The sequence below is a fragment of the Panthera pardus genome, unplaced genomic scaffold, assembly GCF_024362965.1.
Source record: "Panthera pardus isolate Hobbes unplaced genomic scaffold, ASM2436296v1 HiC_scaffold_27, whole genome shotgun sequence".
Classification (NCBI taxonomy): Eukaryota; Metazoa; Chordata; class Mammalia; order Carnivora; family Felidae; genus Panthera; species Panthera pardus.
The window spans coordinates 46,874,701-46,899,965 of NW_026526843.1; the positions used below are offsets into that span (position 1 = coordinate 46,874,701).

At 38.0% G+C, this 25,265-nt stretch overlaps 1 protein-coding gene across 3 annotated transcripts in view; it reads left to right on the top strand.

Moving 5' to 3' along the window:
* The window catches only part of PCDH19 (protocadherin 19), a 132,225-nt gene that overhangs the window by 73,019 nt on the left and 33,941 nt on the right, over positions 1 to 25,265 (top strand). The window contains exons 4-6 of one of the 3 annotated variants that reach the window (XM_053891425.1): positions 7,752 to 7,924; positions 18,777 to 18,880; positions 19,689 to 19,707. In XM_053891425.1, the coding sequence (XP_053747400.1) occupies positions 7,752 to 7,924; positions 18,777 to 18,880; positions 19,689 to 19,706 (295 nt within the window). In that variant the 3' untranslated portion in view covers position 19,707. The remainder of the gene's footprint in view (positions 1 to 7,751; positions 7,925 to 18,776; positions 18,881 to 19,688; positions 19,708 to 25,265) is intronic. The other 2 variants (XM_019436048.2, XM_019436047.2) reach the window with 2 other exon arrangements.

A 25,265-nucleotide genomic window follows, 5' to 3' on the forward strand; every position in this document is an offset into this window, starting at 1 on the left:
CTGAGTGTGGTTTTGATTTGTATTTCCCTGATGAGGAGCGACGTTGAGCATCTTTTCATGTGCCTGTTGGCCATCCGGATGTCTTCTTTAGAGAAGTGTCTATTCATGTTTTCTGCCCATTTCTTCACTGGGTTATTTGTTTTTCGGGTGTGGAGTTTGGTGAGCTCTTTATAGATTTTGGATACTAGCCCTTTGTCTGATATGTCATTTGCAAATATCTTTTCCCATTCTGTTGGTTGCCTTTTAGTTTTGTTGGTTGTTTCCTTTGCTGTGCAGAAGCTTTTTATCTTCATAAGGTCCCAGTAATTCACTTTTGCTTTTAATTCCCTTGCCTTTGGGGATGTGTCGAGTAAGAGATTGCTACAGCTGAGGTCAGAGAGGTCTTTTCCTGCTTTCTCCTCTAGGGTTTTGATGGTTTCCTGTCTCACATTCAGGTCCTTTATCCATTTTGAGTTTATTTTTGTGAATGGTGTGAGAAAGTGGTCTAGTTTAAGCCTTCTGCATGTTGCTGTCCAGTTCTCCCAGCACCATTTGTTAAAGAGACTGTCTTTTTTCCATTGGATGTTCTTTCCTGCTTTGTCAAAGATGAGTTGGCCATACGTTTGTGGGTCTAGTTCTGGGGTTTCTATTCTATTCCATTGGTCTATGTGTCTGTTTTTGTGCCAATACCATGCTGTCTTGATGACTACAGCTTTGTAGTAGAGGCTAAAGTCTGGGATTGTGATGCCTCCTGCTTTGGTCTTCTTCTTCAAAATTACTTTGGCTATTCGGGGCCTTTTGTGGTTCCATATGAATTTTAGGATTGCTTGTTCTAGTTTCGAGAAGAATGCTGGTGCTGGGATTGCATTGAATGTGTAGATAGCTTTGGGTAGTATTGACATTTTGACAATATTTATTCTTCCAATCCATGAGCAGGGAATGTCTTTCCATTTCTTTATATCTTCTTCAATTACCTGCATAAGCTTTCTATAGTTTTCAGCATACAGATCTTTTACATCTTTGGTGAGATTTATTCCTAGGTATTTTATGCTTGTTGGTGCAATTGTGAATGGGATCAGTTTCTTTATTTGTCTTTCTGTTGCTTCATTGTTAGTGTATAAGAATGCAACTGATTTCTGTACATTGATTTTGTATCCTGCAACTTTGCTGAATTCATGTATCAGTTCTAGCAGCCTTTTGGTGGAGTCTGTTGGGTTTTCCATGTATAGTATCATGTCATCTGCAAAAAGTGGAAGCTTGACTTCATCTTTGCCCATTTTGATGCCTTTGATTTCCTTTTGTTGTCTGATTGCTGATGCTAGCACTTCCAACACTATGGTAAACAACAGTGGTGAGAATGGACATCCTTGATGTGTTCCTGATCTCAGGGAGAAAGCTCTCAGTCTTTCCCCATTGAGGATAATATTAGCTGTGGGCTTTTCATAAATGACTTTTATGATATTTAAGTATGTTCCTTCTATCCCGACTTTCTCAAGGGTTTTTATTAAGAAAGGATGCTGAATTGTGTCAAATGCTTTTTCTGCATCAATTGACAGGATCATATGGTTCTTATCTTTTCTTTTATTAATGTGATGTATCACGTTGATTGATTTGCGAATGTCGAACCAGCCCTGTTGCCCTGGAATGAATCCCACTTGATCATGGTGAATAATTCTTTATATAAGCTGTTGAATTTGATTTGCTAGTATCTTGTTGAGAATTTTTGCATCCATATTCATCAGGGATATTGTCCTGTAGTTCTCTTTTATACTAGGTCTCTGTCTGGTTTAGGAATCAAAGTAATGCTGGCTTCATAGAGTGAGTCTGGAAGTTTTCCTTCTCTTTCTATCTGTTGGGACAGCTTAAGAAGGATAGGTATTATTTCTGCTTTAAATGTCTGGTGGAATTCCCCTGGGAAGCCATCTGGTCCTGGACTCTTATTTGGTGGGAGATTTTTGATAAGTGATTCAGTTTTTTCACTGGTTATGTGTCTGTTCAAACTTTCTATTTCTTCCTTTTTTAGTTTTGGAAGTGTGTGGGTGTTTAGGAATTTTTCCATTTCTTCCAGGTTTTCCAGTTTGTTGGCATATAATTTTTCATAGTATTCCCTGATAATTGCTTGTATTTCTTAGGGATTGGTTGTCATAATTCCATTTTCATTCATGATTTTATCCATTTGGGTCCTCTCCCTTTTCTTTTTGAGAAGCCTGGCTAGAGGTTTATCAATTTTGTTTATTTTTTCAAGAAACCAAGTCTTGGTTTCATTGATCCACTCTACAATTTTTTTAGAGTCTATATTGTTTATTTCTGCTCTGTTCTATATTATTTCTCTTCTTCTGCTGGGATTGGGGTGTCTTTGCTCTTCTGCTTCTCTTTCCTTTAGGTGTGCTGTTAGATTTTGTATTTGGGATTTTTCTTGTTTCTTGAGATAGGCCTGGATTGCAATGTATTTTCCTCTCAGGACTGCCTTTGCTGCATCCCAAAGCGTTTGGATTGTTGTATTTTCATTGTCATTTGTTTCCATGTATTTCTTAATTTCTCTAATTTCCTGGTTGACCCATTCATTCTTTAGTATGGTGTTCTTTAACCTCCATGCTTTTGGAGGTTTTCCAGACTTTTTCCTGTGGTTGATTTCAAGCTTCATAACATTGTGGTCTGAAAATATGTATGGTAGGATCTCAGTTTTTGTATACTTATGAAGGGCTGTTTTGTGGCCCAGTATGTGATCTATTTTGGAGAATGTTCCTTGTGCACTCGAGAAGAAAGTATATTCTGTTGCTTTGGGATGCAGAGTTCTAAATATATCTGTCAAGTCCGTCTCATCCAATGTATCATTCAGGGCCCTTGTTTCTTTTTGATCCTGTGTCTACATGATCTATCCATTTCTGTAAGAGGAGTATTAAAATCCCCTGCAATTACCACATTCTTATCAATAAGCGTGCTTATGTTTGTGAGTAATTGTTTTGTATATTTGGGGGCTCCTGTATTCGGCGCATAGACATTCATAATTGTTAGCTCTTCCTGATGGATAGACCCTGTAATTATTATGTAATGCCCTTCTTCATCTCTTGTTACAGCCTTTAATTTAAAGTCTAGTTTTTCTGCTATAAGTATGGCTACTCCAGCTTTCTTTTGACTTCTAGTAGCATGATAGATAGTTCTCCATCCCCTCACTTTCGATCTGAAGGTGTCCTCAGGTCTAAAATGAGTCTCTTGTAGACAGCAAATAGATGGGTCTTGTTTTTTTTTTATCCATTCTGATACCCTATGTCTTTTGGTTGACACATTTAGTCCATTTACATTCAGTGTTATTATTGAAAGATATGGGTTTAGAGTCATTGTGATGTCTGTAGGTTTCATGCTTGTAGTAATGTCTCTGGTACCTTGTCTCACAGGATCCCCCTTAGGATCTCTTGTAGGACTGGTTTAGTGGTGACGAATTCCTTCATTTTTTGTTTGTTTGGGAAGACCTTTATCTCTCCTATTCTAAATGACAGACTTGCTGGATAAAGGATTGTCAGTTGCATTTTTTTCTGTTTATCACATTGAAGATACCCTGCCATTCCTTTCTGGCCTGACAAGTTTCAGTAGATAAATCCATCACTAGTCTTATTGGTCTCCCTTTATATGTTAGAGCATGTTTATCCCTAGCTGCTTTCAGAATTTTCTGTTTATCCTTGTATTTTGCCAGTTTGACTATGATATGTCATGCAGAAGATCGATTCAAGTTAAGCCTAAAGGGAGTTCTCTGTGCCTCTTGATTGCATCACTTAATTCTCTAATTCTCCCCTCATACTCCTGGATATTTTGTATCTCTCTTTTTCTCAGCTTCCTCTGTTTCCATAATTTTACCTTCTAATGCACCTATTGTCTCCTCTCCCTCTTCAATCTGTGCTGTCGTCGACTCCATTTATTTTGCACGTCATTTATAGCATTTTTTAGCTTCTCATGACTATTTTTTAGTCCTTTGATCTCTGTAGCATAGATTCTCTGCTGTCCTCTATGTTTTTATCAAGCCCAGCAATTAATTTGATGACTATTATTCTGAATTCCTGCTCCATTATATTGCTTATATCGTTTTTGATCAATTTGTTAGCTGTCGCCATTTCCTGGATTTTCTTTTGGGGAGAATTCTTCCATTTCATTATTTTGGGTATTCCCTGTGGTGGCTCCAAAGTGTAGGACATTTCTCCTGTGCTTTCCGGAGAAACTTGTGTTGGTGTGCAGGGCCGCAGTCAGACCAGATGTCTGTTCCCACCCCATCGCTGCGGCCACAGTCAGACTGGTGTGTACCTTACCTTCCCCTCTCCCAGGGGCAGGACTCACTGTGGAGTGGTGTGTCCCCTGTCTGGGCTACTTGCACACTGCCAGGCTTGTGGTGCTTGTTCATTTTGATCTGGCTAAGGGGGTATTAACCGGGGTGGATCTGCAAGGTGCACAGAGGCGGGAGGGGCAGGCTTAGCTCACATTGGCGTGGTGGTCCTCTGCAGGATGGGCCCTGCAGCACTGGGAGGGAGGCATGCCCATCGGAGGGATGCATCCACAGAAGCACAGCTTGGGAGTTTGCATGGTGCAAGCAAGTTTGGTGACAGGAACTGGTTCCCTTTGGAAATTTGGCTGGGGGATGGGAGAGGGAAATGGTGCTTGACAGTGCCTTTGTTCCCCTGCTGAGCTGATCTCTGTCTTTCAGGGCTCAACAACTCTCCCTTCAGGCATCCTCCTATCCTCCCTGCCCTCTGAGAGCAGAACTATTGACTCTTAACATTCCAGATATTAAGTCCAGCTGGCTGTCAGAACTCATGGAGTCTGGCCTGTCCGCTTTTGTAAGCCAGACTTTGGGGGCTCTGCCTTACCTGATGGGCTGCCCCTCCACTGCCCTAGCTCCCTCCCGCCAGTTCGTGTAGCACACACCGCCTCTCTGCCCTTCCTACCCTCTTCTGTGGGCCTCTTTTCTACACTTGGCTCTGGAGAGTCCATTGTGCTAGTCTTCTGGTGGTTTTCTGGGTTATTTAGGCAGATGTGGGTGGAATCTAAGTGATCAGCAGGATGAGGTAAGCCAGCAGGATGAGCCAGCAGGACGAGCATCCTCCTACTCCGCCATCTTCCCCAAGCTTTCTCCTAAATATATATTTCCTATATCACTCCTATAAAAAGACCACAGACATAATATTTAATTATAACTCAATGAAGACATCATATGTAGTAATGATCATATAAACAGTAACCATGTATTGAGCATTTGTGTGTACCTGGTACTTCATGTACGGTATCTCATTGAGTCTTGAAAATGGCCTTGTGATGAAGCTTTTAGCAAATGCCTTTTGCAGACAAAGAAATTGAGTCTCAAAGACATTAAATATCAGGCCCAGGGTCCCATAGATAAAGTGGCAGAGTACGGATTGTTCTAATGACAGTGCTCTTTCCTCTACAGTCTGGCAATCTAACATGCCACAGGAATAGCGTTTTAAAGAGTGTAAACAGTGTTTGTCAACTGAGGGTGATTTGGCAATGTATGGAGACCATTTTGGTTGTAAATCTTGGGAGAGGCACTACTAGCATCTAATGGGTAGAAGACAGGGATGCTGCTAAACATCCTACAATGCGCTGGACAGCCATAGACAGCAAAATATCAATAGTATCAAGGTTGCGAAACCTTGGTCTAAGGGGTGGTTAATTGCATTGTCCTTATATTCCTGTTCAACGTATGTCTTAAGCATGTTTTGGCAACTGCTGAAATGCACTCAATTCAGGATTGAAGTTTCTGGCTTAAAGTAGCAATTTTTTGTTGTGAATTAAGGAAATTTTCATGTGCTCCAGATACCAGAGATGCAGGTCAAAAAATTAATATTTGTTATAAGAATATATGATTCAGACAGGTCATTTCCTTTCTTCTGAGATGCAGGAGTCCATGTGGCCAGGACCAATTTTTTTTTTTCCTAAAAGATAAAATTTGAATCTGTTTAGGCTGTGGGATTAGTATTTACAGGAAGCCCCAACATCTGTGCCATAAAGCTAGAAATGGCTACACGTTGTAAAGCCTGTGTTTCCAGTTGGTCTTCTTGACCGTAAAGGAAATATAAGATGATTGGTTTTTTAATAGAACTACATGCTGGTGGGTCCACAGGGCTGCATAGCTGCATGACATAATTTGGAGGAGCTAAGTGAGTTGGCCTATTTAATGATTTTAGTTTTAATACAGGTGATGCTCAGTGATCCTTTCTGAAAATAATTAGCAAAGAGGTCAATGCTTTACTCTCATGCTCTTCATTTTCTTATAATTATGGCTTTCCAGTTATTGGCCTTTTGATCTTTACCTTTTCATATTCAGGGCAGCAAGCATTCTATATCTAGGTTGGTCATATGTTAAAAATCTGCTGTGATTCCTTTTGACCAATGTAGAGAATGACAATGTATCTATTGTGTCCATTGCATAGCTCTTCATAATATATACTGAATGTTCTTATCAAAGCCTCAGAGAGTCAGGCTGGTGGATGTTCAAGATGGAGCACAGCAAACAAGTTTGCACTATCATCTCCACAGAGGTACACCTCTGTGGTACACCACCTCCCTTTTCAGAGATACAATAGGTCTGTTGGGACTTGTCCTAATTCAAAAGCATGGCACTCTCCCTTGTCGAGATTACAACACATTTCCTTGAGTATGCCTTTGCTACTTCCTCATTGACTGGGGAATGGATTCACCATTTACTAGGTATTTCAGATGCATAATTTATGGCGCATGGTGTTGCACATCTGCAGATTCTGTCAGAACTTACAAAATATTAGAAATTGCAGGTGGGGGCCTCTATGGATATACATTATGTATTATTCTCTATGTTGGATAGTATGGATAGTATATTTAGTGCATTGTATGGTGGATTGATTTAACAAATACAAGAAAAATTGGCCGATAAACTCTTCAGCTGAAAGTTTTCATATTCTTATCATAGCTACACCCACAATATTATTAGAGCTCACTCTCTGGTTCTCTTTCATCTTACTGTGCATGCACCAAGGCTCTTCTCTTCTCAGTCCCTGCTTCTCCTCTTTGTGTTTGAATTTGTCTCTCTGACTTTCTCTGTTAAAACTCACCTGAGTTCTCTGATCCGGATTTCTATTTTAATTACATTACCTCAATTTCTGCCACTTTCATTTTACAGTTGATTAGTAGACATCTTTGGAGAAGCAGCATACATAGTGGTTAAGGGTCCAGGCTCTGGAGCTAGACTGCCTGTCCTGGGTTTGGTCTTACTAAATTTTCATGAGTTGTATGCAAGTTACTTAACTTCCACGTGATTCTGATCTTTCATCTGTAAATGGGAATATTAATGGTACCTTTCTCTCATATAGTTGTAATGATTAAAAAAGTTAATTCACGTCAAGCATTTAGAATAGTGCCTTATGTATAGTAATCACTCAGTAAACATTAGTTATTATTTTACTTTGATTCTATAAGAAGAGAGAAATTCTTTTGAAATGGTGATATTCTTTGGAAGTGGTGGTTTCAGATTTGTACCTTCTTCCACCTTGCCTGTAGTAGTAATACATTGAAGATAAGTGAATGAAAGTATTAGCTGCATCAGCCTCCAAAAGTGGGAACCTCTCTGCAGTGTTAAACAGAAATTATCTTTAAACAGAAAATTCCTCTTTCTACTCTTTTGAACAATCCAGTCACTGTTGGCCTCACCACAGAGCTGATATCATCTTGCCTCTGAAAGATTTTACAAAACAGATTCATCACAGTTGTAAATTATCATTCTTTCTTCAACCCAGCAGCTCCACCTTCAAGGACTTAGAGGGCAACAGTCTGAAGGATAGTGGTCATGAAGAGAGCGACCAGACTGACAGTGAACATGATGTCCAGCGGAGCCTATACTGTGATACTGCTGTCAATGATGTGCTGAACACCAGTGTGACGTCCATGGGATCTCAGATGCCTGACCATGGTAAGGGTTGGTTGGATGTAATTTGCAGCCACAGATCCCAAAGAACCCAGAATGTTTGTAGGTACTTTGTTCTACTTTACTGTAATGAGTGTGTTGTCAAGGTGTACACTGTGCTCATGCCTGAGTATCATCTATATAGTTTTGAGGTGTCCTAACACCTAACCAGTCTACTTCACCCTCATAACTGACTACATGTACATATTGTATACATTCTCTTCAATAATAAATGCACTGAGCACATAGAAAGTGAGCAGATGCCTTCTCACCAGGAAAAAATGCCCCTTTTTGCTTTAGTACATGAAATTTAATTGATCAGTTGAGTCGCACAGAACATAGCACTAACGAGACCAAAGCGGTGGGTTTTATTTCCATATCAGGCTGGTTAAATTTACCCAGAGAGAGACTCTGTTCTCTGACCACAGATTGCATACCCTTTACTGAGGATAGAAAGTACCAAACTTCCCATTTTGCCTGTGGGGCTGTATTGCCAAATCCCTCTAGCTACCACACAAATATATGTCATTGATCATAGGACAGACCAGGGTAAGAAAGTATGGCTGACTCAAAGTAGCATTCTGTGCATATGAGAAACACCTGAAAGCAAATGTCAGGAGTGGTATTCTCATGTATGAAGAAGAGTCTATTTTCGTGAATTCAGCCACACATGGTTTAGCAAGAGGAGCTATTTAAAACTGTGCTAGGCAGAAACCAGGGTATAAAAACATTAGCAGAGTTCAGCTAACACAGAATGTTCAGATGGGCTTGGGCACAAATGTCATTTTAAATGTTTTACTGATGCAAACATGCTAGGCAAACAGCCTGTCTTTTTCAATTAAGAACTATGAATTCATCTTGGTGTTTAGGCTCAGTGAAGCTTCAGAATGCTTGGCTGTGTCTTGGGAAACGCTAGACACAAGCTCAGTTGGAAGCCCCACTGCTAAAAGACTTAAAGATGAGGAAACAAAATATGGTGATTATGTGCTGGTCTTCAGCTATTTCATTTCACTGTAAACATCATTAAATGCTTTTGTTTTGGTCTTATAAATGAATCCAAAGGAAAAAAAATGCACAATTCACAAAATAAAATGTTTTTCATAGAAAAAAAAGTCACTGTAGAGTCTATTAAATTGTCTAATCCATCCCCTCCCCAGCAGACTCAAGTGTCAAAGTCTATAATATATAGAGCTCACTACTGATTGTGCATTGGTGTCTTCCCTAATTGGTGAGTGGTGACATCCACAGAAATAATATAGTTTCTGGGCAACCTTACTAATATTAAAGATGAAAAAATTAAACATTTATATAACTGAAACAGAGACTGTTTAATTCTCAGAGGATTAGTAGTGTGTTACAGCATACAGACTGGTATGTATCAGTTACTAGTCTTGTGGCTCAAAAAAAGTGCTTTTTCATTTATGTCACAAAGGCTTTTAGTTGGATGCTTTTTAAAGATGAAGTGAATGCAGAACAGGAAATAGCCATAATTAATTTTCAGTTTATCCCTGGCCAGAACAACATCTGTTTTAATTTTTTGTCACATTTTTCTAGAAAAACAGTATCAGTGGACTATTTTAGTTTTTCTGAGGGAGTGTTTCTTACAAATGGGATGTATTGTATATATATGGTGTGCAAATTGTATAATAATCAGAGTATTCTAAAGCAAATGTGTGACATTATTCCAAGACTCTTATACATATAAGATGATTACACACTCATGCGTGTGCACACAGACACTTTCTGCTATTCCATTTTGGCAATACCTTCAGACATTTTTTTCCCCTCAATATTCAATTTGCATGTATATATCTTAATTTTTTTCCATCATTCCAGCAGTAGCTAGAGTTTGTTTTTTTCAATTTGGTTGAGTCATTAAACTTTAGGTACAGAGGGAATTCCAGTCTTGCTTACATCTCAGGTTCTAACTTGTGATATCCCAGTACTTCTGAGCTTTCCATAATAATACTTAATTGTTATATCTCAAATCAACTCTAGGCTAGCCACATAAATTGTGTCACCTCAGTTATTGCTACCTCAAGCAACAGCAACAATTTCAACAATTAACATTTTATAGCATTTTATTATCTCAATCCTGGATTCACATGTTTCTCATTTTATCCTGAGGCACAGTAGTTGAAAGACAATCACTGGGGCGCCTGTGGGGCTCAGTCGGTTAAGCGTCCGACTTCGGCTCAGGTCGTGATCTCGCAGTCCGTGAGTTCGAGCCCCGCGTCAGGCTCTGTGCTGACAGCTCAGAGCCTGGAGCCTGTTTCAGATTCTGTGTCTCCCTCTCTCTGACCCTCCCCGTTCATGCTCTGTCTCTCTCTGTCTCAAAAATAAATAAAGGTTAAAAAAAAAAAAAGAAAGACAATCACTGAGCAAATTTACCATGTATGCCTGATCTTGTGACTATTCTAACTAGAATAGTTCTAGGTATATTAATTCCAGGGCAATATGTTATTGTCACTTCTGAGGACTACTGATTTAGAAAGGTCATGAGGGAAAATGAAATTTTCTCTAAACTATGACCTGTACTGAAAGTCTCAAAGATTCCTTGAGGGGAAAAAAAAAAAAAATTCCCAGATCTCTTTGGTTCATTAATACTGTGATAAGCATCTCAAACTCATGTGCCCTGAAATCCAAAGCTGAACTATTCTTAAGGTTTGAGTAGATTTCTCTGGAGAATAAGGATTATAATAACCTTGTCCAACTAACTCTAATCCTGATAATATTTCTTCTGGTCCTGTTAGAACCACTCCAAAGTTGGGCCAAATATACCCAATAGAGTGTACCTTATACCTTTGTCTTGGCTTACCTTGGATTTCATGATTGTAGTTTTCTGTGTTTTCTAATTTTGATATTAGTACAGCATCTTTCTTTAATTTTTTTTATTATTTAAAATTAGTTAAGATACAATGCAATATTGGTTTCAGGAGTAGAATTTAGTGAGCATCTTTCTTTGTGTATATATGGACACATGATTTATGGGGACTTTCAGGATTTGTAAAATAAAGATAAATTTTTAAGTTTATTTATTTATTTTGAGAGAGAGAGGCAGCATGAGTGGGGAAGAAGCCCAGAGAGAGGCAGAGAATCCCAAGTGATTCAAGAGAGCCCCAAGTGGGGCTTGAACCCACAAACTGTGAGATCATGACCTGAGCTGAAATCAAGACTCGAATGCTTAACCTACTGAGCCACCCAGGTGCCCCTAAAATAAAGATAATTTTATGCATCTGTTAACTTTTTCCTTGAGAAGGAATGGGTTGTTCAGTGAGCTATTATTGTGTTGCCAGAATTTGAGGAAAAGGTAAAAATTGTATTTGTTCCCCATATTTCCAGACATCTGGGCCATGTGCTTCCTCACACTGCCAAAAGCCTCTTTGGGTTTTGTTCTTTTAACTGCTGTAGCAAAAGAATGCTCAGTGTGAATGTCAAAGGTGCTTCATGATTTTAAGAAGAAAGGCCCAAATCCCTTAATTTTCAGCAACCCATCTTTGAGGCCATTCCTAGGGATGGGAACCCAGAATCACTATATTCAACCAAGGAAAGAATTTATGGAAGACTTTTGCACCCAAAGGGCAAAGCCCAGAGTTTAGCCACTTGCGTTTGGATTATATTTTGATTGCTCCAACCTGATACATCCATGAGCTGGGTCAGGGTGGGGATAAGAAGAAATGATAGGAATTACTACTTTCTGGATTATTATCAAGCCTGGTATCACTCTCAACATGCCTAAGACCAGGTCAGTTTGTTGATGAACTGGCTGAGCTGAATTTCCTTGTTGCCAGGTGACTGAATTACAAATTCATTTATCATCTGAGTGCCCTTGAATTAATATGTCTCAGCTTGTCCCCAGTAATGCAGCTCTCAGTGTCATGGATTACCAGAAAAGAAGGTGATGGAGACTTCTTTATCCTGTACTTTCTACTCACATAGAGCACTTTTTGGAATGCTATCTCTCTATAGCTCTCTAAGTGCCTTGAGAACAATTAAGTGTTGTCACTCAGAGATTTTACTACCTGATTTAGTTCTTGAGGTGATTTGGTGCTGAGCTTGGGAGGTCACACACAAATATTTTAACCAATGCCTTTTCTTTCTGAATTTGAGTTATTTGGTAAAATTAACTTCTGGCAGGGCCAAGAATTTTGCCTTATGGAAAATTGCTGCAGAGAGTCTCTAAGAAGAGTAATTGACCAGAAGAGAGGTCAGAGGTGCTAAAGGTTCATGGGTTTGTTGCACAATTAGGGCTATCACTGGGTTTGAATCTCTTCATCTCAAAGTTATTTCTGGATTGAGTAGTGCTGGGGTTACTAGGATTCTGTCTCTTCCGTGCTTCTTTGCATGGCCATTTGTGATGACTTGGATATACCATTATGCTTACTTAAATATGTAGTCCTGATATGAAATTGAGGTTTATGGGAATCATGTCCTAGAACTATACATACTAGTCCCAAGCTCAACTAATTTGTTTCAAATCATACTCAATCTCTCTTACTTTATGATTTTAATTACTGATTATAAATTCACCAACTGAAAAGGTGACTCTAATTGCTCTAATGTGCACTTAACTTAGAGTTCACTACGACACTGAATTTCCCTCCCCTGCTAATTGATACCGAATGGAAGCAATGTACAGCAACTCGCAATAACATCTATCTGCTTTTATATCCAAATGCATCCAAATGCAATATAATGACTGCATTATTTCTGAAAGTTTAAATCCTTCTGAATTTTACTAAACTTGTTTATTTGGTAGCTCATCACCCGAGTATCATTTAATATATTTGTTGTGTAAAACATGGATTTGAAGAACTTGATCTGTGGCCAATGCAACTGCTATTATAAATTAGCCATGAAAATATTCTGTAGGCTTCATACTATGCATATTCTAGTTTCAATCACAGGTGTATTAAGATGTTTATACTTCCAACATTCTACCAGCAATTTGTAATTTTATTTCCTTTAGTTCTTCTAATGAAATTATGATTTAGTGAGTGAATATCCCTTCCTTATCCTCTTACCTATCCCCCTGACTCATCTCTCACCTCACTAGATTTCCAAACACTCATTTCAATTAATCTCTTGGTAAAATAGGGAGTTATCAATGGAGAATATTTTGTGACATTGCAAAGTAGTGTGCTTCTGGGCTCCAGAAATGTTAGCATGGACCAGATGTTCATAGAGTAATTGAAAATTACATTTTATCAGAATAGCATTTACTGTTAAAAAGTTTTATCTTTACTTCAACAAAGAGGTTGAACAGATCCCCCTGGACCTGAATTAGCATCTTTGAGACTAGATATACTGTTTTGCAATTCATGTGATTATTTCTTCCCTAGTTTTCCTCATATAGAATCTTTTAAAAATGTCTTCAGCCTCATGCATATATATACCAGGTGAAATGTTTAATAACTTGAAAAATGGAATGTATATATATACATATATAGTGAATGTATATATACATACATATATACATATATAGTGAATATATATATATATATATATATATACACACACACACACATATATAGTGAATCTGTATATGTGACTTTCAGCTGTTTTCATCTTGTCCCAGGTATACAGTAGTCTAATTCCAGGTAGGAACAATGCATGCATAGCTATTTATCATTTATCCATGCATTCAACAGTATTTTTCAATGCCCACTGTGTGCCTGGCTCTGGGAATTGAATGTGTCAATTACTGCTGTTATTAACTGTGAAAGTTCTCATCTTTTTAGCTTTGCTGATCTGGGGTTTACTGAAGTGAACAATGTCAGCTCAATGATGAGTAACTTCCTGATTTTAGAAATCATCATATGAATAGAGCCAGGTACCGTTAAAAACCTTATTACTATTGTGTCAACAAAGAAGAAGAACCAATAAAAGGAGATTATTGCAACCGAGGTCTTATTTTTAATAAGAATATCATGAAAGACTCTTATTTGGTATCCTAACTTGAACAATGTCACAACGGTAAACATTTTCTTTTTAAATATATCTGCTCTGAGGCTGAACTTCTTGCTCACTTGTAGCTAATGTCATTATAAGATGGTAGGTCTAATGTCTGACATGCCCAGTTACCTTGCTGGTTTAAATTTTATTTAATGTTTATTTACTTTTGAGAGACAGAGTGCTAGTGGGAGAGAGGCAGAGAGAGAGGGAGACACAGAATCAGAAGCAGGCTCCAGGCTCTGAACCGTCAGCACAGAGCCCAATGCAGGGCTTGAACTCACAAACTGTGAGATCATGACCTGAGCCCAAGTTGGACGCTCAACCGACTGAGCCACCCAGGCCCCCAACCTTGTTGGTTTAGAGGCACTCAGTGGTATTCAATGCTCAGTCTCCCTTTTCCTCTGATGTCCAGCAATTTTTATACATTCTCAGTCTCAGCACTGCCTGGGCAGGTGGGAATCGAAGGACAGGTGATTGCTTTTGTTATTTCAACTACATTGCTGCACCAGATAATTGGACTCCTTTCAAAGCATTATTTACATTTTATTGGCAAGACAGTCACTGGAATAAAAAGTTGTCCCTAACTAATGGAAACATTCATGCTGTTAGCCGTTGTTTGTTAGCATTATTTTGGCATGGGACTTTTGGTCAGAGATTTCTTTTAGGCCAGTTCTGTTCATCTGCTTTGAGATAGAAACACTATGCCCCCTCTTTTTAATTAATTTTTTTTCCTGATCCTCTTGGAACTTTTAGTTGTCTCATATTCAATGTCTACTTTAAAATTTATTATTATTAATAATTACCTGTGGAGAGAGATTCATTATTCATCAAGAGAATAAATGCCAGGGGCTTTCTTGACTGGTTAACGCTAAGAATTTCTATATTTCTAAGCACTTGGAAAGCATTGAAGGATGGAAATTATATAAAGGAAGCACACTGAACAATTAAGAATTTCATTCTCTAGGAGTTCATGGCCCAAAAGCACAAATAGTCCAGTATGGAATAGACCAAGTAGGATCAGTGAATAAATTAAGAATACTTGAGCTACAAAGCAAAATACATTTCAAAGGACACTTTGGTGTAATGGGATCCCTTTGGAGGAATACTGGAAGCCAGGCCCTGGTATAGTATGCTAGATAAAAATATGCTCTGTTTGGGTGATTTGCCAGGTGAATGTTTTCTAATTGCTTTGTTTTTTTTTTCAAGTTTTTATTTAAATTTTAGTTAGTTAACATATATGATAAAATTGGTTTCCAGTGTAGAATTTAGTGATTCATCACTTACATATAACACCCAGTGCTCATCACAATAAGTGCCCTCCTTAATACCCATCATCTATTTGGCCCACCTCCACCCACATTCCTCCATCAACCCTCAGTTTGTTCTCTATAGTTAAGAGTCTCTTATGGTTTGCTTCTCCCTCTCTCTCTCTTTTTTCCCTTCCCATACATTCATCTGTTTTGTTTCTTAAATGCCACATATGAGTGAAATCATATGGTATTTGTCTTTCTTTTCCTGACTTATTTTGCTTAGCATAATACACTCTAGCTCCATCCACATCGTTGCAAATGGCACAATTTCATTCTTTTTGATGGCTGAGTAATATTCCTGTGTGTGTGTGTGTGTGTGTGTGTATACAGCACATATTCTGGTTTTAAATGTTTCCTTATTTTTGAGAGAGGGGGAGAGAGAGAGAGAGAGAGAGAGAGAGAGAGAGAGAGAGAGAGATAGCAAGCAGGGAAGGGACAAAGAGGGAGGGAGACATAGGATCCGAAGCAGGCTCTGCACTGACAGCAGAGAGCCTTATGTGGGGCTGCAACTCACTAACTGTGAGACCATGACCTGAGCCAAAGTTGGACGCTTAACTGACTGAGCCACTCAGGTGCCCAAATACCATACATTCTTTATCTATTCATCAGTCGATGGACATTTGGGCTCTTTATATAGTTTGGCTATTGTTGATAATGCTGCTATAAACATTGGGTTGTAAGTGCTCCTTCAAATCTGTATTTTTATATCCTTTGGGTAAATACCTAGTAGCGCAATTGCTGGGTCATAGGGTAGTTCTATTTTTAGCTTTTTGAGGAACCTCCATACTGTTTTCCAGAGTGGCTGCACCAGTTTGCATTCCCACCAACAGTGTAAGAGGGTTCCCCTTTCTTCATATCCTCAGGAACATCTGTTGTTTCCCGAGTTGTTAATTTTAGCCATCCTGACAGGTGTGAGGTGATGTCTCATTGCAGTTTTGATTTATATTTCCCTGATGGTGAGTGATGTTGAACGTCTTTTCATGTGTCTGTTGGCCATCTGAATGTCTTCTTTGGGAAAATGTCTATTCATGTCTTCTACCCATTTCTTAACTGGGTTGTTTGTTTTTTGGGTGTTGAGTTTATTAAGTTCTTTATGTAGTTTGGATACTAACCCTTAATCAGATATTTAATTTGCAAATATCTTCTCCAATTGCTTTATGATAAAACAATAGTTACATAGGCCATGATAAGTAGGCATACTGCTAATAGGGTAAGAGATGAGAAACAAATCAAGTTGTTTTATCAGACTAGATCATATGGGTTTCTTCGCATACTCAAAAAAGTCCATTGAACTGTCAAAACCATTATTTTCTTTGGGTCTTCTTATCTATTTAACATCATTTCTGTCCTGTCATAAGATGGCTAAGAATCATAAACTCCATCAGGATGGGAAAACATAAATCTAAACTTGTCATTTAAATATTTATGAAGATTTTTTTTCTGTTCATTTTTCCTTAACCCCTTTATTATGAAATAAATATTGAGAATCAAGTCCAGTCATAATTTAAAAAGCAATTTCAAGAATACCAAAATCATGTGTTATTTCTTTACTTTTTGGGAAAAATACTTGTGAGATGTGTTTCCTCTCTTATCATAGATGCTTTTGATCATCCAGAGTTTTATGTCTTAGTCTCAGGTATTTTTGGTCTCAGTCTTTACTAGATGGGTGATTGCCTGTTTACTTTGGGCCAAGAAAAGGTCATTTGACATATCTACTTGCAGTTGTTTTTTTTTTTTTTTTTTTTTTTTTTTGACAAGCAAGTCTTTTCAGTTTCTTTTCCTACATGGCTTATCCCCAATAAATTTCCAAGTGTGGAAAAATCACCAAGCTCTAGACTGGAAAATGTTTGAGCTGGCCCTTAGGGCCATCAGAAAAGTTGTTTTTTAGATATTTACACACAGCTCAGGGAGGGTATACAGAGAAGATATTTTTGCAACTGGGCAGAATGGAGTCCCATTAACCAATTTTTTCTGCCATGTAGAGAGAATACAAAGCAGTTCCCCATAACTTGGGCGAAAGAGATTATCAGTGAGATACCAGTATCTAGAATTGTTTTGGAGCAAATCCTTTGGGGCTGGAAATTTGTGTGCAGATGACAAAGTCAGAAGGACATTGTGGGATTTTAGGTTTTATGGTGAACCCTGAACATCACTCAAAAATGTGCAGATCTAAGATCTACTCCGTAGATGGAGGAATTTGTGAGATGGTATGTGGTAATTTTTTTTTATTATGAAATTTATTGTCAAATTGGTTTCCATACAACACCCAGTGCTCATCCCAACAGGTGCCCTCCTCAATACCCATCACCCACCCTCCCCTCCCTCCCCCCACCCCGCATCAACCCTCAGTTTGTTCTCAGTTTTTAGGAGTCTCTTATGGAATCTGTCCTTCTTGTGGCAGAGGTAATTTGAAAGACACTAAATCCAGAAGTGGCCAAAGGAGTTTATTTGAAAACAAACTTTTTGTGGCTGAACTCATTCAAAGTTTTGTCTTTTTGAGGTGGCCTCATGAGAGGCATTTTGTTTTTTGAGGGTTCCTGGTAATCGGAAATAATAGTTCTTCTCCATTATTCTTTATAATAGTATAAACAACAAAGTTGCAAGCTGTTAAATCTGAATAGACGATGCCATTTTATCATAAGTTAGTTCTTTTAAACTTTAGTAACATCCATTTCAATGGTAAATGAGACACTTTAGGTTCTTGTCTTTGTCTAACGGAAATGTTTTCAATTTGGTGGAAATTAGAACCTTAAAAACTTATTCATCTTCTCCTATCCCAGTTAGCTAAGCCTTAGGTTCTTTCTAATTTGTGGTCTAGTACCTAGACTCTAAGTCATGCAGGATTGCCACTGTACCTTGCTTTAAATAAAAGCATAACTTATTACATTGCCATTTTAAATAGATATCTGTAAACAAACACTGCAGTTATCACCTGGAAAAACTTGGTAGCCTTAAATGATTTCAGCTAGGCAGTTTTGCAGCCATGAGTTTGCACACTTAGAGACAGTGCCAGAGGTATGTTTTCCAATTTGTATGAAGCCACTTTCTTTACCTTTAACCTTATATAGTCTCTCCTTTCTATTTTTAGCTTGGATAATAATAGATGTTTGACCACTTGCTTTCTTCCCTCCTTTTTTACCCTGTGTGGAGTTCACAACCTATGTGAACAATAGAATCTTCCTCATTTTAATACATGGACAAGAGGAATGGTTTAGGTTCCAAGATATTTAGACTAGTCAAACTGTTCCAAGGCATCACCACCTGCTGTTTTTAGTCATTAATGAGGCTGTCAGTTGCTCTAATCTGGGAGGTGAATCAAAATAATGGTTTTTGATTTTAATTTAATTTAAAAATTAGTTCATTGAAAAAAAAATGCCTCCAGCATTTAAGAGTCAGGTTTCCCACTGTTGATAAACCAAAGCCAGTCAGATGCAGAAGTTGAACCACTATTCATATGCAAACATGTACTAGTTTAAACTTGGAGAACTATTATTATTATCACTAGGTAGAAAATTTAGTCCTTTTATTTATTTTACTTTTTTAGTTATTATTTTAATTACAGTTGACATACAGTGTTATAAATATTGTTTCAGGTGTACAAGAAAATAATTCAACAATTCCATACATCACCTGGTGCTCATCAGGAGAAGTGCACTCCTTAATCCCCATCACTCATCTCCCCACCACCTCCCCTCTGGTAACCATCACATTGTTATCTATAATTATTATTGTTTTTAAAATTTTTAATGTTTATTTTTGAGAGAGAGAGAGAGGGATAGAGCATGAGTGGGGGTGGGGCAGAGAGAGAGAGAGAGAGAGAGACAGAATCCGAATCAGGCTCCAGGCTCTGAGCTGGCAGCACAGAGTCCAATGCGGGGCTCAATCTCATGTGAGATCAAGAACTGTGAGATCATGACCTTAGCTGAAGTCAGACACTCAACTAACTGAGCCACCCAGGTGCCCCTGTTCTCTATAATTAAAATTCTGTCTCTTTCTTTGACTCTCTCTCTCCCATTTTTTTCCTTGGCTTGTTTGTTTTGTTTCTTCAGTTCCACATATGAGTGAAATCATATGGTATTTGTCTATTCTGACTTATTTTGCTTAGCATTATACTAACTCCATCCATATCATTGCAAGTGGCAAGATTTCATTCTTCTTTATGGCTGAATAATATCCTGTTGTATATATATACCACATCTTCTTTATATATTCATCACTCATTGGACACTTGGGCTGCTTCCATATCTTGGCTATTGTAAATAATACTGCTATAAGTATAGGGGTGCATGTATCCCTTTGAATTAGTGTTTTTGTATTCATTGAGTAAATAGCCAGTAGTGCAATTGCTGGCTTGTAAGGTAGTTCTACTTCTAAGTTTTTGAGGCACCTCTAAACTATTTTCCACAGTGGCTACGCCAGTTTGCATTCCAACCAACAGTGTACGAGTGTTCCTTTTTCTCCACATCCTTGCTAACACCTGTTGTTTCTTGTGTTTTTGATTTTAGCCATTCTGGAAGGTGTGAGGTAAGATTGCATTGTAGTTTTAATTTGTATTTCCCTGATGATAGGTGATGATGAGCATCTTTTCATGTGTCTATTGGCCATCTGGGTGCCTTCTTTGGAGAAATGTCTGTTCAGGTTTGCTGCCAAATTTTTAATTGGGTTATTTGTTTCTTTTGGTGTTGAGTTTTGTAAGTTCTTCATATATTTTGGATACTAACCCCTTATCAGATATATCATTTGCAAATATCTTCTCCCACTCTGTAGGATGCCTTTTAGTTTTGTTGTTTCCTTTGCTGTGCAGAAGCTTTTTATTTTGATGTAGTCCCAATAGTTTATTTTTGCTTTTGTTTCCCTTGCCTCAGGAGACATATCTAGAAAAAGTTGGACTATGGCCAGTGTCAAAGAAGTTACTGAGTTACTGTCTGTGTTATCTTCTAAGATTTTTATGGTTTCAGGTCTCAAATTTAGGTCTTTATTCCATTTTGAATTTATTTATTTATTTATTTATTTATTTATTTATTTATTTTTTGAATATATGAAATTTATTGTCAAATTGGTTTCCATACAACACCCAGTGCTCATCCCAAAAGGTGCCCTCCTCAATACCCATCACCCACCCTCCCCTCCCTCCCACCCCCCATCAACCATCAGTTTGTTCTCAGTTTTTAACAGTCTCCTATGCTTTGGCTCTCTCCCACTCTAACCTCTTTTTTTTTTTTTCCTTCCCCTCCCCCATGGGTTTCTGTTAAGTTTCTCAGGATCCACACAAGAGTGAAACCATATGGTATCTGTCTTTCTCTGTATGGCTTATTTCACTTAGCATCACACTGTCCAGTTCCATCCACGTTGCTACAAAAGGCCATATTTCATTCTTTCTCATTGCCACGTAGTGCTCCATTGTGTATATAAGCCACAATTTCTTTATCCATTCATCAGTTGATGGACATTTAGGCTCTTTCCATAATTTGGCTATTGTTGAGAGTGCTGCTATAAACATTGGGGTATAAGTGCCCCTATGCATCAGTACTCCTGTATCCCTTGGGTAAATTCCTAACAGTGCTATTGCTGGGTCATAGGGTAGGTCTATTTTTAATTTTCTGAGGAACCTCCACACTGCTTTCCAGAGCGGCTGCACCAATTTGCATTCCCACCAACAGTGCAAGAGGGTTCCCGTTTCTCCACATCCTCTCCAGCATCTATAGTCTCCTGATTTGTTCATTTTGGCCACTCTGACTGGCGTGAGGTGATATCTGAGTGTGGTTTTGATTTGTATTTCCCTGATAAGGAGCGACGTTGAACATCTTTTCATGTGCCTGTTGGCCATCCGGATGTCTTCTTTAGAGAAGTGTCTATTCATGTTTTCTGCCCATTTCTTCACTGGGTTGTTTGTTTTTCGGGTGTGGAGTTTGGTGAGCTCTTTATAGATTTTGGATACTAGCCCTTTGTCCGATATGTCATTTGCAAATATCTTTTCCCATTCTGTTGGTTGCCTTTTAGTTTTGTTGGTTGTTTCCTTTGCTGTGCAGAAGCTTTTAATCTTCATAAGGTCCCAGTGATTCATTTTTGCTTTTAATTCCCTTGCCTTTGGGGATGTGTCGAGTAAGAGATTGCTATGGCTGAGATCAGAGAGGTCTTTTCCTGCTTTCTCCTCTAGGGTTTTGATGGTTTCCTGTCTCACATTCAGGTCCTTTATCCATTTTGAGTTTATTTTTGTGAATGGTGTGAGAAAGTGGTCTAGTTTCAACCTTCTGCATGTTGCTGTCCAGTTCTCCCAGCACCATTTGTTAAAGAGACTGTCTTTTTTCCATTGGATGTTCTTTCCTGCTTTGTCAAAGATGAGTTGGCCATACGTTTGTGGGTCTAGTTCTGGGGTTTCTATTCTATTCCATTGGTCTATGTGTCTGTTTTTGTGCCAATACCATGCTGTCTTGATGACTACAGCTTTGCAGTAGAGGCTTAAAGTCTCGGATTGTGATGCCTCCTGCTTTGGTCTTCTTCTTCAAAATTACTTTGGCTATTCGGGGCCTTTTGTGGTTCCATATGAATTTTAGGATGGCTTGTTCTAGTTTCGAGAAGAATGCTGGTGCAATTTTGATTGGGATTGCATTGAATGTGTAGATAGCTTTGGGTAGTATTGACTTGAATTTATTTTTGTGTATGCTGTAACAGAGTGGTCTAGTTTCATTTTTTTGCACATTGCTGTCCAGTTTTCCCAACACCATTTGTTGAAGAGACTGTATTTTTCCCATTGGGTATTCTTTCCTGCTTTGTCGAAGATTAATTGACCATATAATTGTGGGGGTATTTCTGGGTTTTCTATTCTGTTTTATTAATTTTAATGTTTATTTATTTTACTTATTTTAATGTTTATTTTGAGAGAGAGAGAGAGAGAGAGAGAGAGAGAGAGAGAGCAAGCGCCGGAGAGGGGAAGAGAGAGAGACACACACACAGAATACAAAGCAGGCTTCAGGCTCCGGGCTGTCAGCACAGAGCCTGGTGTGGGGCTCAAACTCATGAACTGTGAGATCATGACCTGAGCCGGTCAGATGCTCAACTGACCGAGACAGCCAGGTGCCCCTATTCTGTTCTATTAATCTATGTGTTTGTTTTTGTGCCAGTACCATACTGTTTTGATTACTACAGCTTCATAATAAAACCTTAGGTCCAGAATTGTGATGTCTCCAGCTTTGTTCTTCTTTCTCAAGGTTGCTTTGCTATTCTGGGTCTTTTGTGGTTCCATACAAATTTTAGGATTGTTTGTTCTAGTTCTGTGGGAAATGCTATTGGTATATTGACAGGTATTGTATTAAATGTGTGCAATGCTTTGGGTAATATAGAAATTTTAATAATGTTTGTTCTTTCAATCCACGAGCATGGGATATCTTTTCATTTCTTTGTGTCCTTTTAAGTTTCTTTCAACAGTTTTTTATAGCTTTCAGAGTACAGATTGTTCACCTATTTTATTAGGTTTATTCCTAATTTGGTGTAATTGTAAGTGGGATTTATTCCTTAATTTATCTTTCTGCTGCTTCGTTATTGGTATGTAGAAATGCAACAGATTTCTTTTTTTTTTCCAATATATGAAATTTATTGTCAAATTGGTTTCCATACAACACCCAGTGCTCATCCCAAAAGGTGCCCTCCTCAATACCCATCACCCACCCTGCCCTCCCTCCCACCCCCCATCAACCCTCAGTTTGTTCTCAGTTTTTAACAGTCTCTTATGCTTTGGCTCTCTCCCACTCTAACCTCTTTTTTTTTTTTTTCCTTCCCTTCCCCCATGGGTTTCTGTTAAGTTTCTCAGGATCCACATAAGAGTGAAACCATATGGTATCTGTCTTTCTCTGTATGGCTTATTTCACTTAGCATCACACTCTCCAGTTCCATCCACATGAAATGCAACAGATTTCTGTGCATTGATTTTGTATCTTGTGACTTTTACTGAATTCGTGTATCAGTTCTAGCAGTTTTTTGGTGGAGTCTTTTGGGTTTTTCTATAGATTATCATGTCATCTGAAAATAGTGAAAATTTTACTACTTCCCTACTGATTTGATGCCTTTTCTTTCTTTTTGTTGTCTAATTACTATGGTTAAGACTTCCAGTACCATGTTGAATAAAAGCGGTGAGAGTGGACATCCTTGTCTTGCTCCTGACCTTAGGGGAGAAGCTCTTAGTTTTTTCCCATTAAGGATGATATTAGCTGTGGGTTTTTTATATAAGGCCTTAATTATGTTGAGGTATGTTCCCTCTAAATCTATTTTGTTGAGGGTTTTTATCATGAATGGATGTTGTACTTTGTCAAATGTTGTTTCTGCAACTATTGAAATGATCATATGGTTTCTATTCTTTCCCTTCTTGATATGATGTATCACCTTGATTGATTTGCAAATATTGAACCATCCTTACCTCCCAGGAATAAATCCCACTGGATGATGGTGTATGATTTTTGTTAATTTATTGTTGAATTCAGTTTGCTAGTATATTTTTGAGTATTTTTGCATCTATGTTCAGCAGTTATATTGGCCTATAGTTCTATTTGTGGTTGCTTTATCTGGTTTTGGTATCAGGATAATGCTGGCCTCCTAGAATGAATTTGAAAAATTTCCTTCCTTTTCTATTTTTTTGGAATAGGTTGAGAATAGGTATTAACTCTTCTTTAAATGTCTCATAGAATTTGTCTGTGAAGCCATCTGGTCCTGGACTTTGTTGGGATTTTTTTGATTACTAACGCAGTTCCTTTGGTGGTTTTCAGTCTTTTCAATTTTTTGATTTCCTCCTGTTTCAGCTTTGGGATTTCATATGTTTCTAGAAATTTATCCATTTCTTCTAGGTTGTCCAATGTTGGCATATATTTTTTCATAATATTCTCTTCTAATTGTTTGTATTTTGGTGGTATTGGTTGTTATTTCTCCTTTCTCATTTGTGATTTTATTTATTTGAGTCCTTTCTCTTTTTCTTGATAAGTGTGGTTAGAGGATTATCAATTTTATTTATGTTTTCAAAGATCCAGCTCCTGGTTACACTGATCTGTTCTATTGTTTTTTTTTTTTTTAAAGATTCTGTATCATGGGGCGCTTGGGTGGCTCAGTTGGTCAAGCATCCGACTTCGGCTCAAGTAGTGATATCACAGTTCATGGGTTTGAGCCCTGAGTCAGGCTCTGTGCTGATGGCTCAGAGCCTGGAACTTACTTCGGATTCTGTGTCTCCCTCTCTCTCTGCCCCTCCCCTGCCCATTCCCTGTCAGTCTCTGTCTCTCAAAAATAAATATATGTTAAAAAAAATTAAAAAATAAAGATTCTATATAATGTATTTCTACTCTAATCATTATCATTTCTTTTCTTCTGGTGGTTTTATGTTTTGTTTGTTGTTCTTTTTCTAGCTCCTTTAGGTGCTAGGTTAGTTTGTTTGTTTGAAATTTTTCCGGCTTCTTGAGTTAAGCCTATATTGCTATAAACTTCCCTCTTAGAATTTTTTTTGCTGCATCCCAGATGTCTTGGACTATTGTGTTTTCATTTGCATTTGTTTCCATGTACTTTTTTATTTCTTTTTTGATTTCCTGTTTGACCCGTTCATTGTTTAGTAGCATGTTGTTTAGCTTCCATGTATTTGTGGTCTTTACAGTTTTTTCTTGTGGTTGACTTGTAGTTTTATAGTTTTGCGGTCAGAAAATATGCACAGTCTGATTTTGATCTTGAATTTGTTGAGGTTTGTTTTGTGAGCTAATATGTGATCTATTCTGGAGAATGTTCCATGTGTACTTGAAAAGAATGTATATTCTGCTGTTTTAAGATGGAATGTTCTGAATATATATGTTAAATCCATGTTTTTCAGTGTGTCATTCAAATCCATTGTTTCCTTATTGATGTTCTGTTTAGATGATCTCTCCATTGATGTAAGTGGGGTATTAAAGTCCATGAGTATTATTGTGCTAATATAAATCAATTTCTTTATGTTTGTTATTAACTGTTGTATGTATTTGAGTGCTCTTATGTTGGGTGCATAAATATTTATAATTGTTGTATCTTCTTGTTGGATTGCCCCCTTTGTTGTTTTATAGTGTCCTTACTTTGTCTCTTAC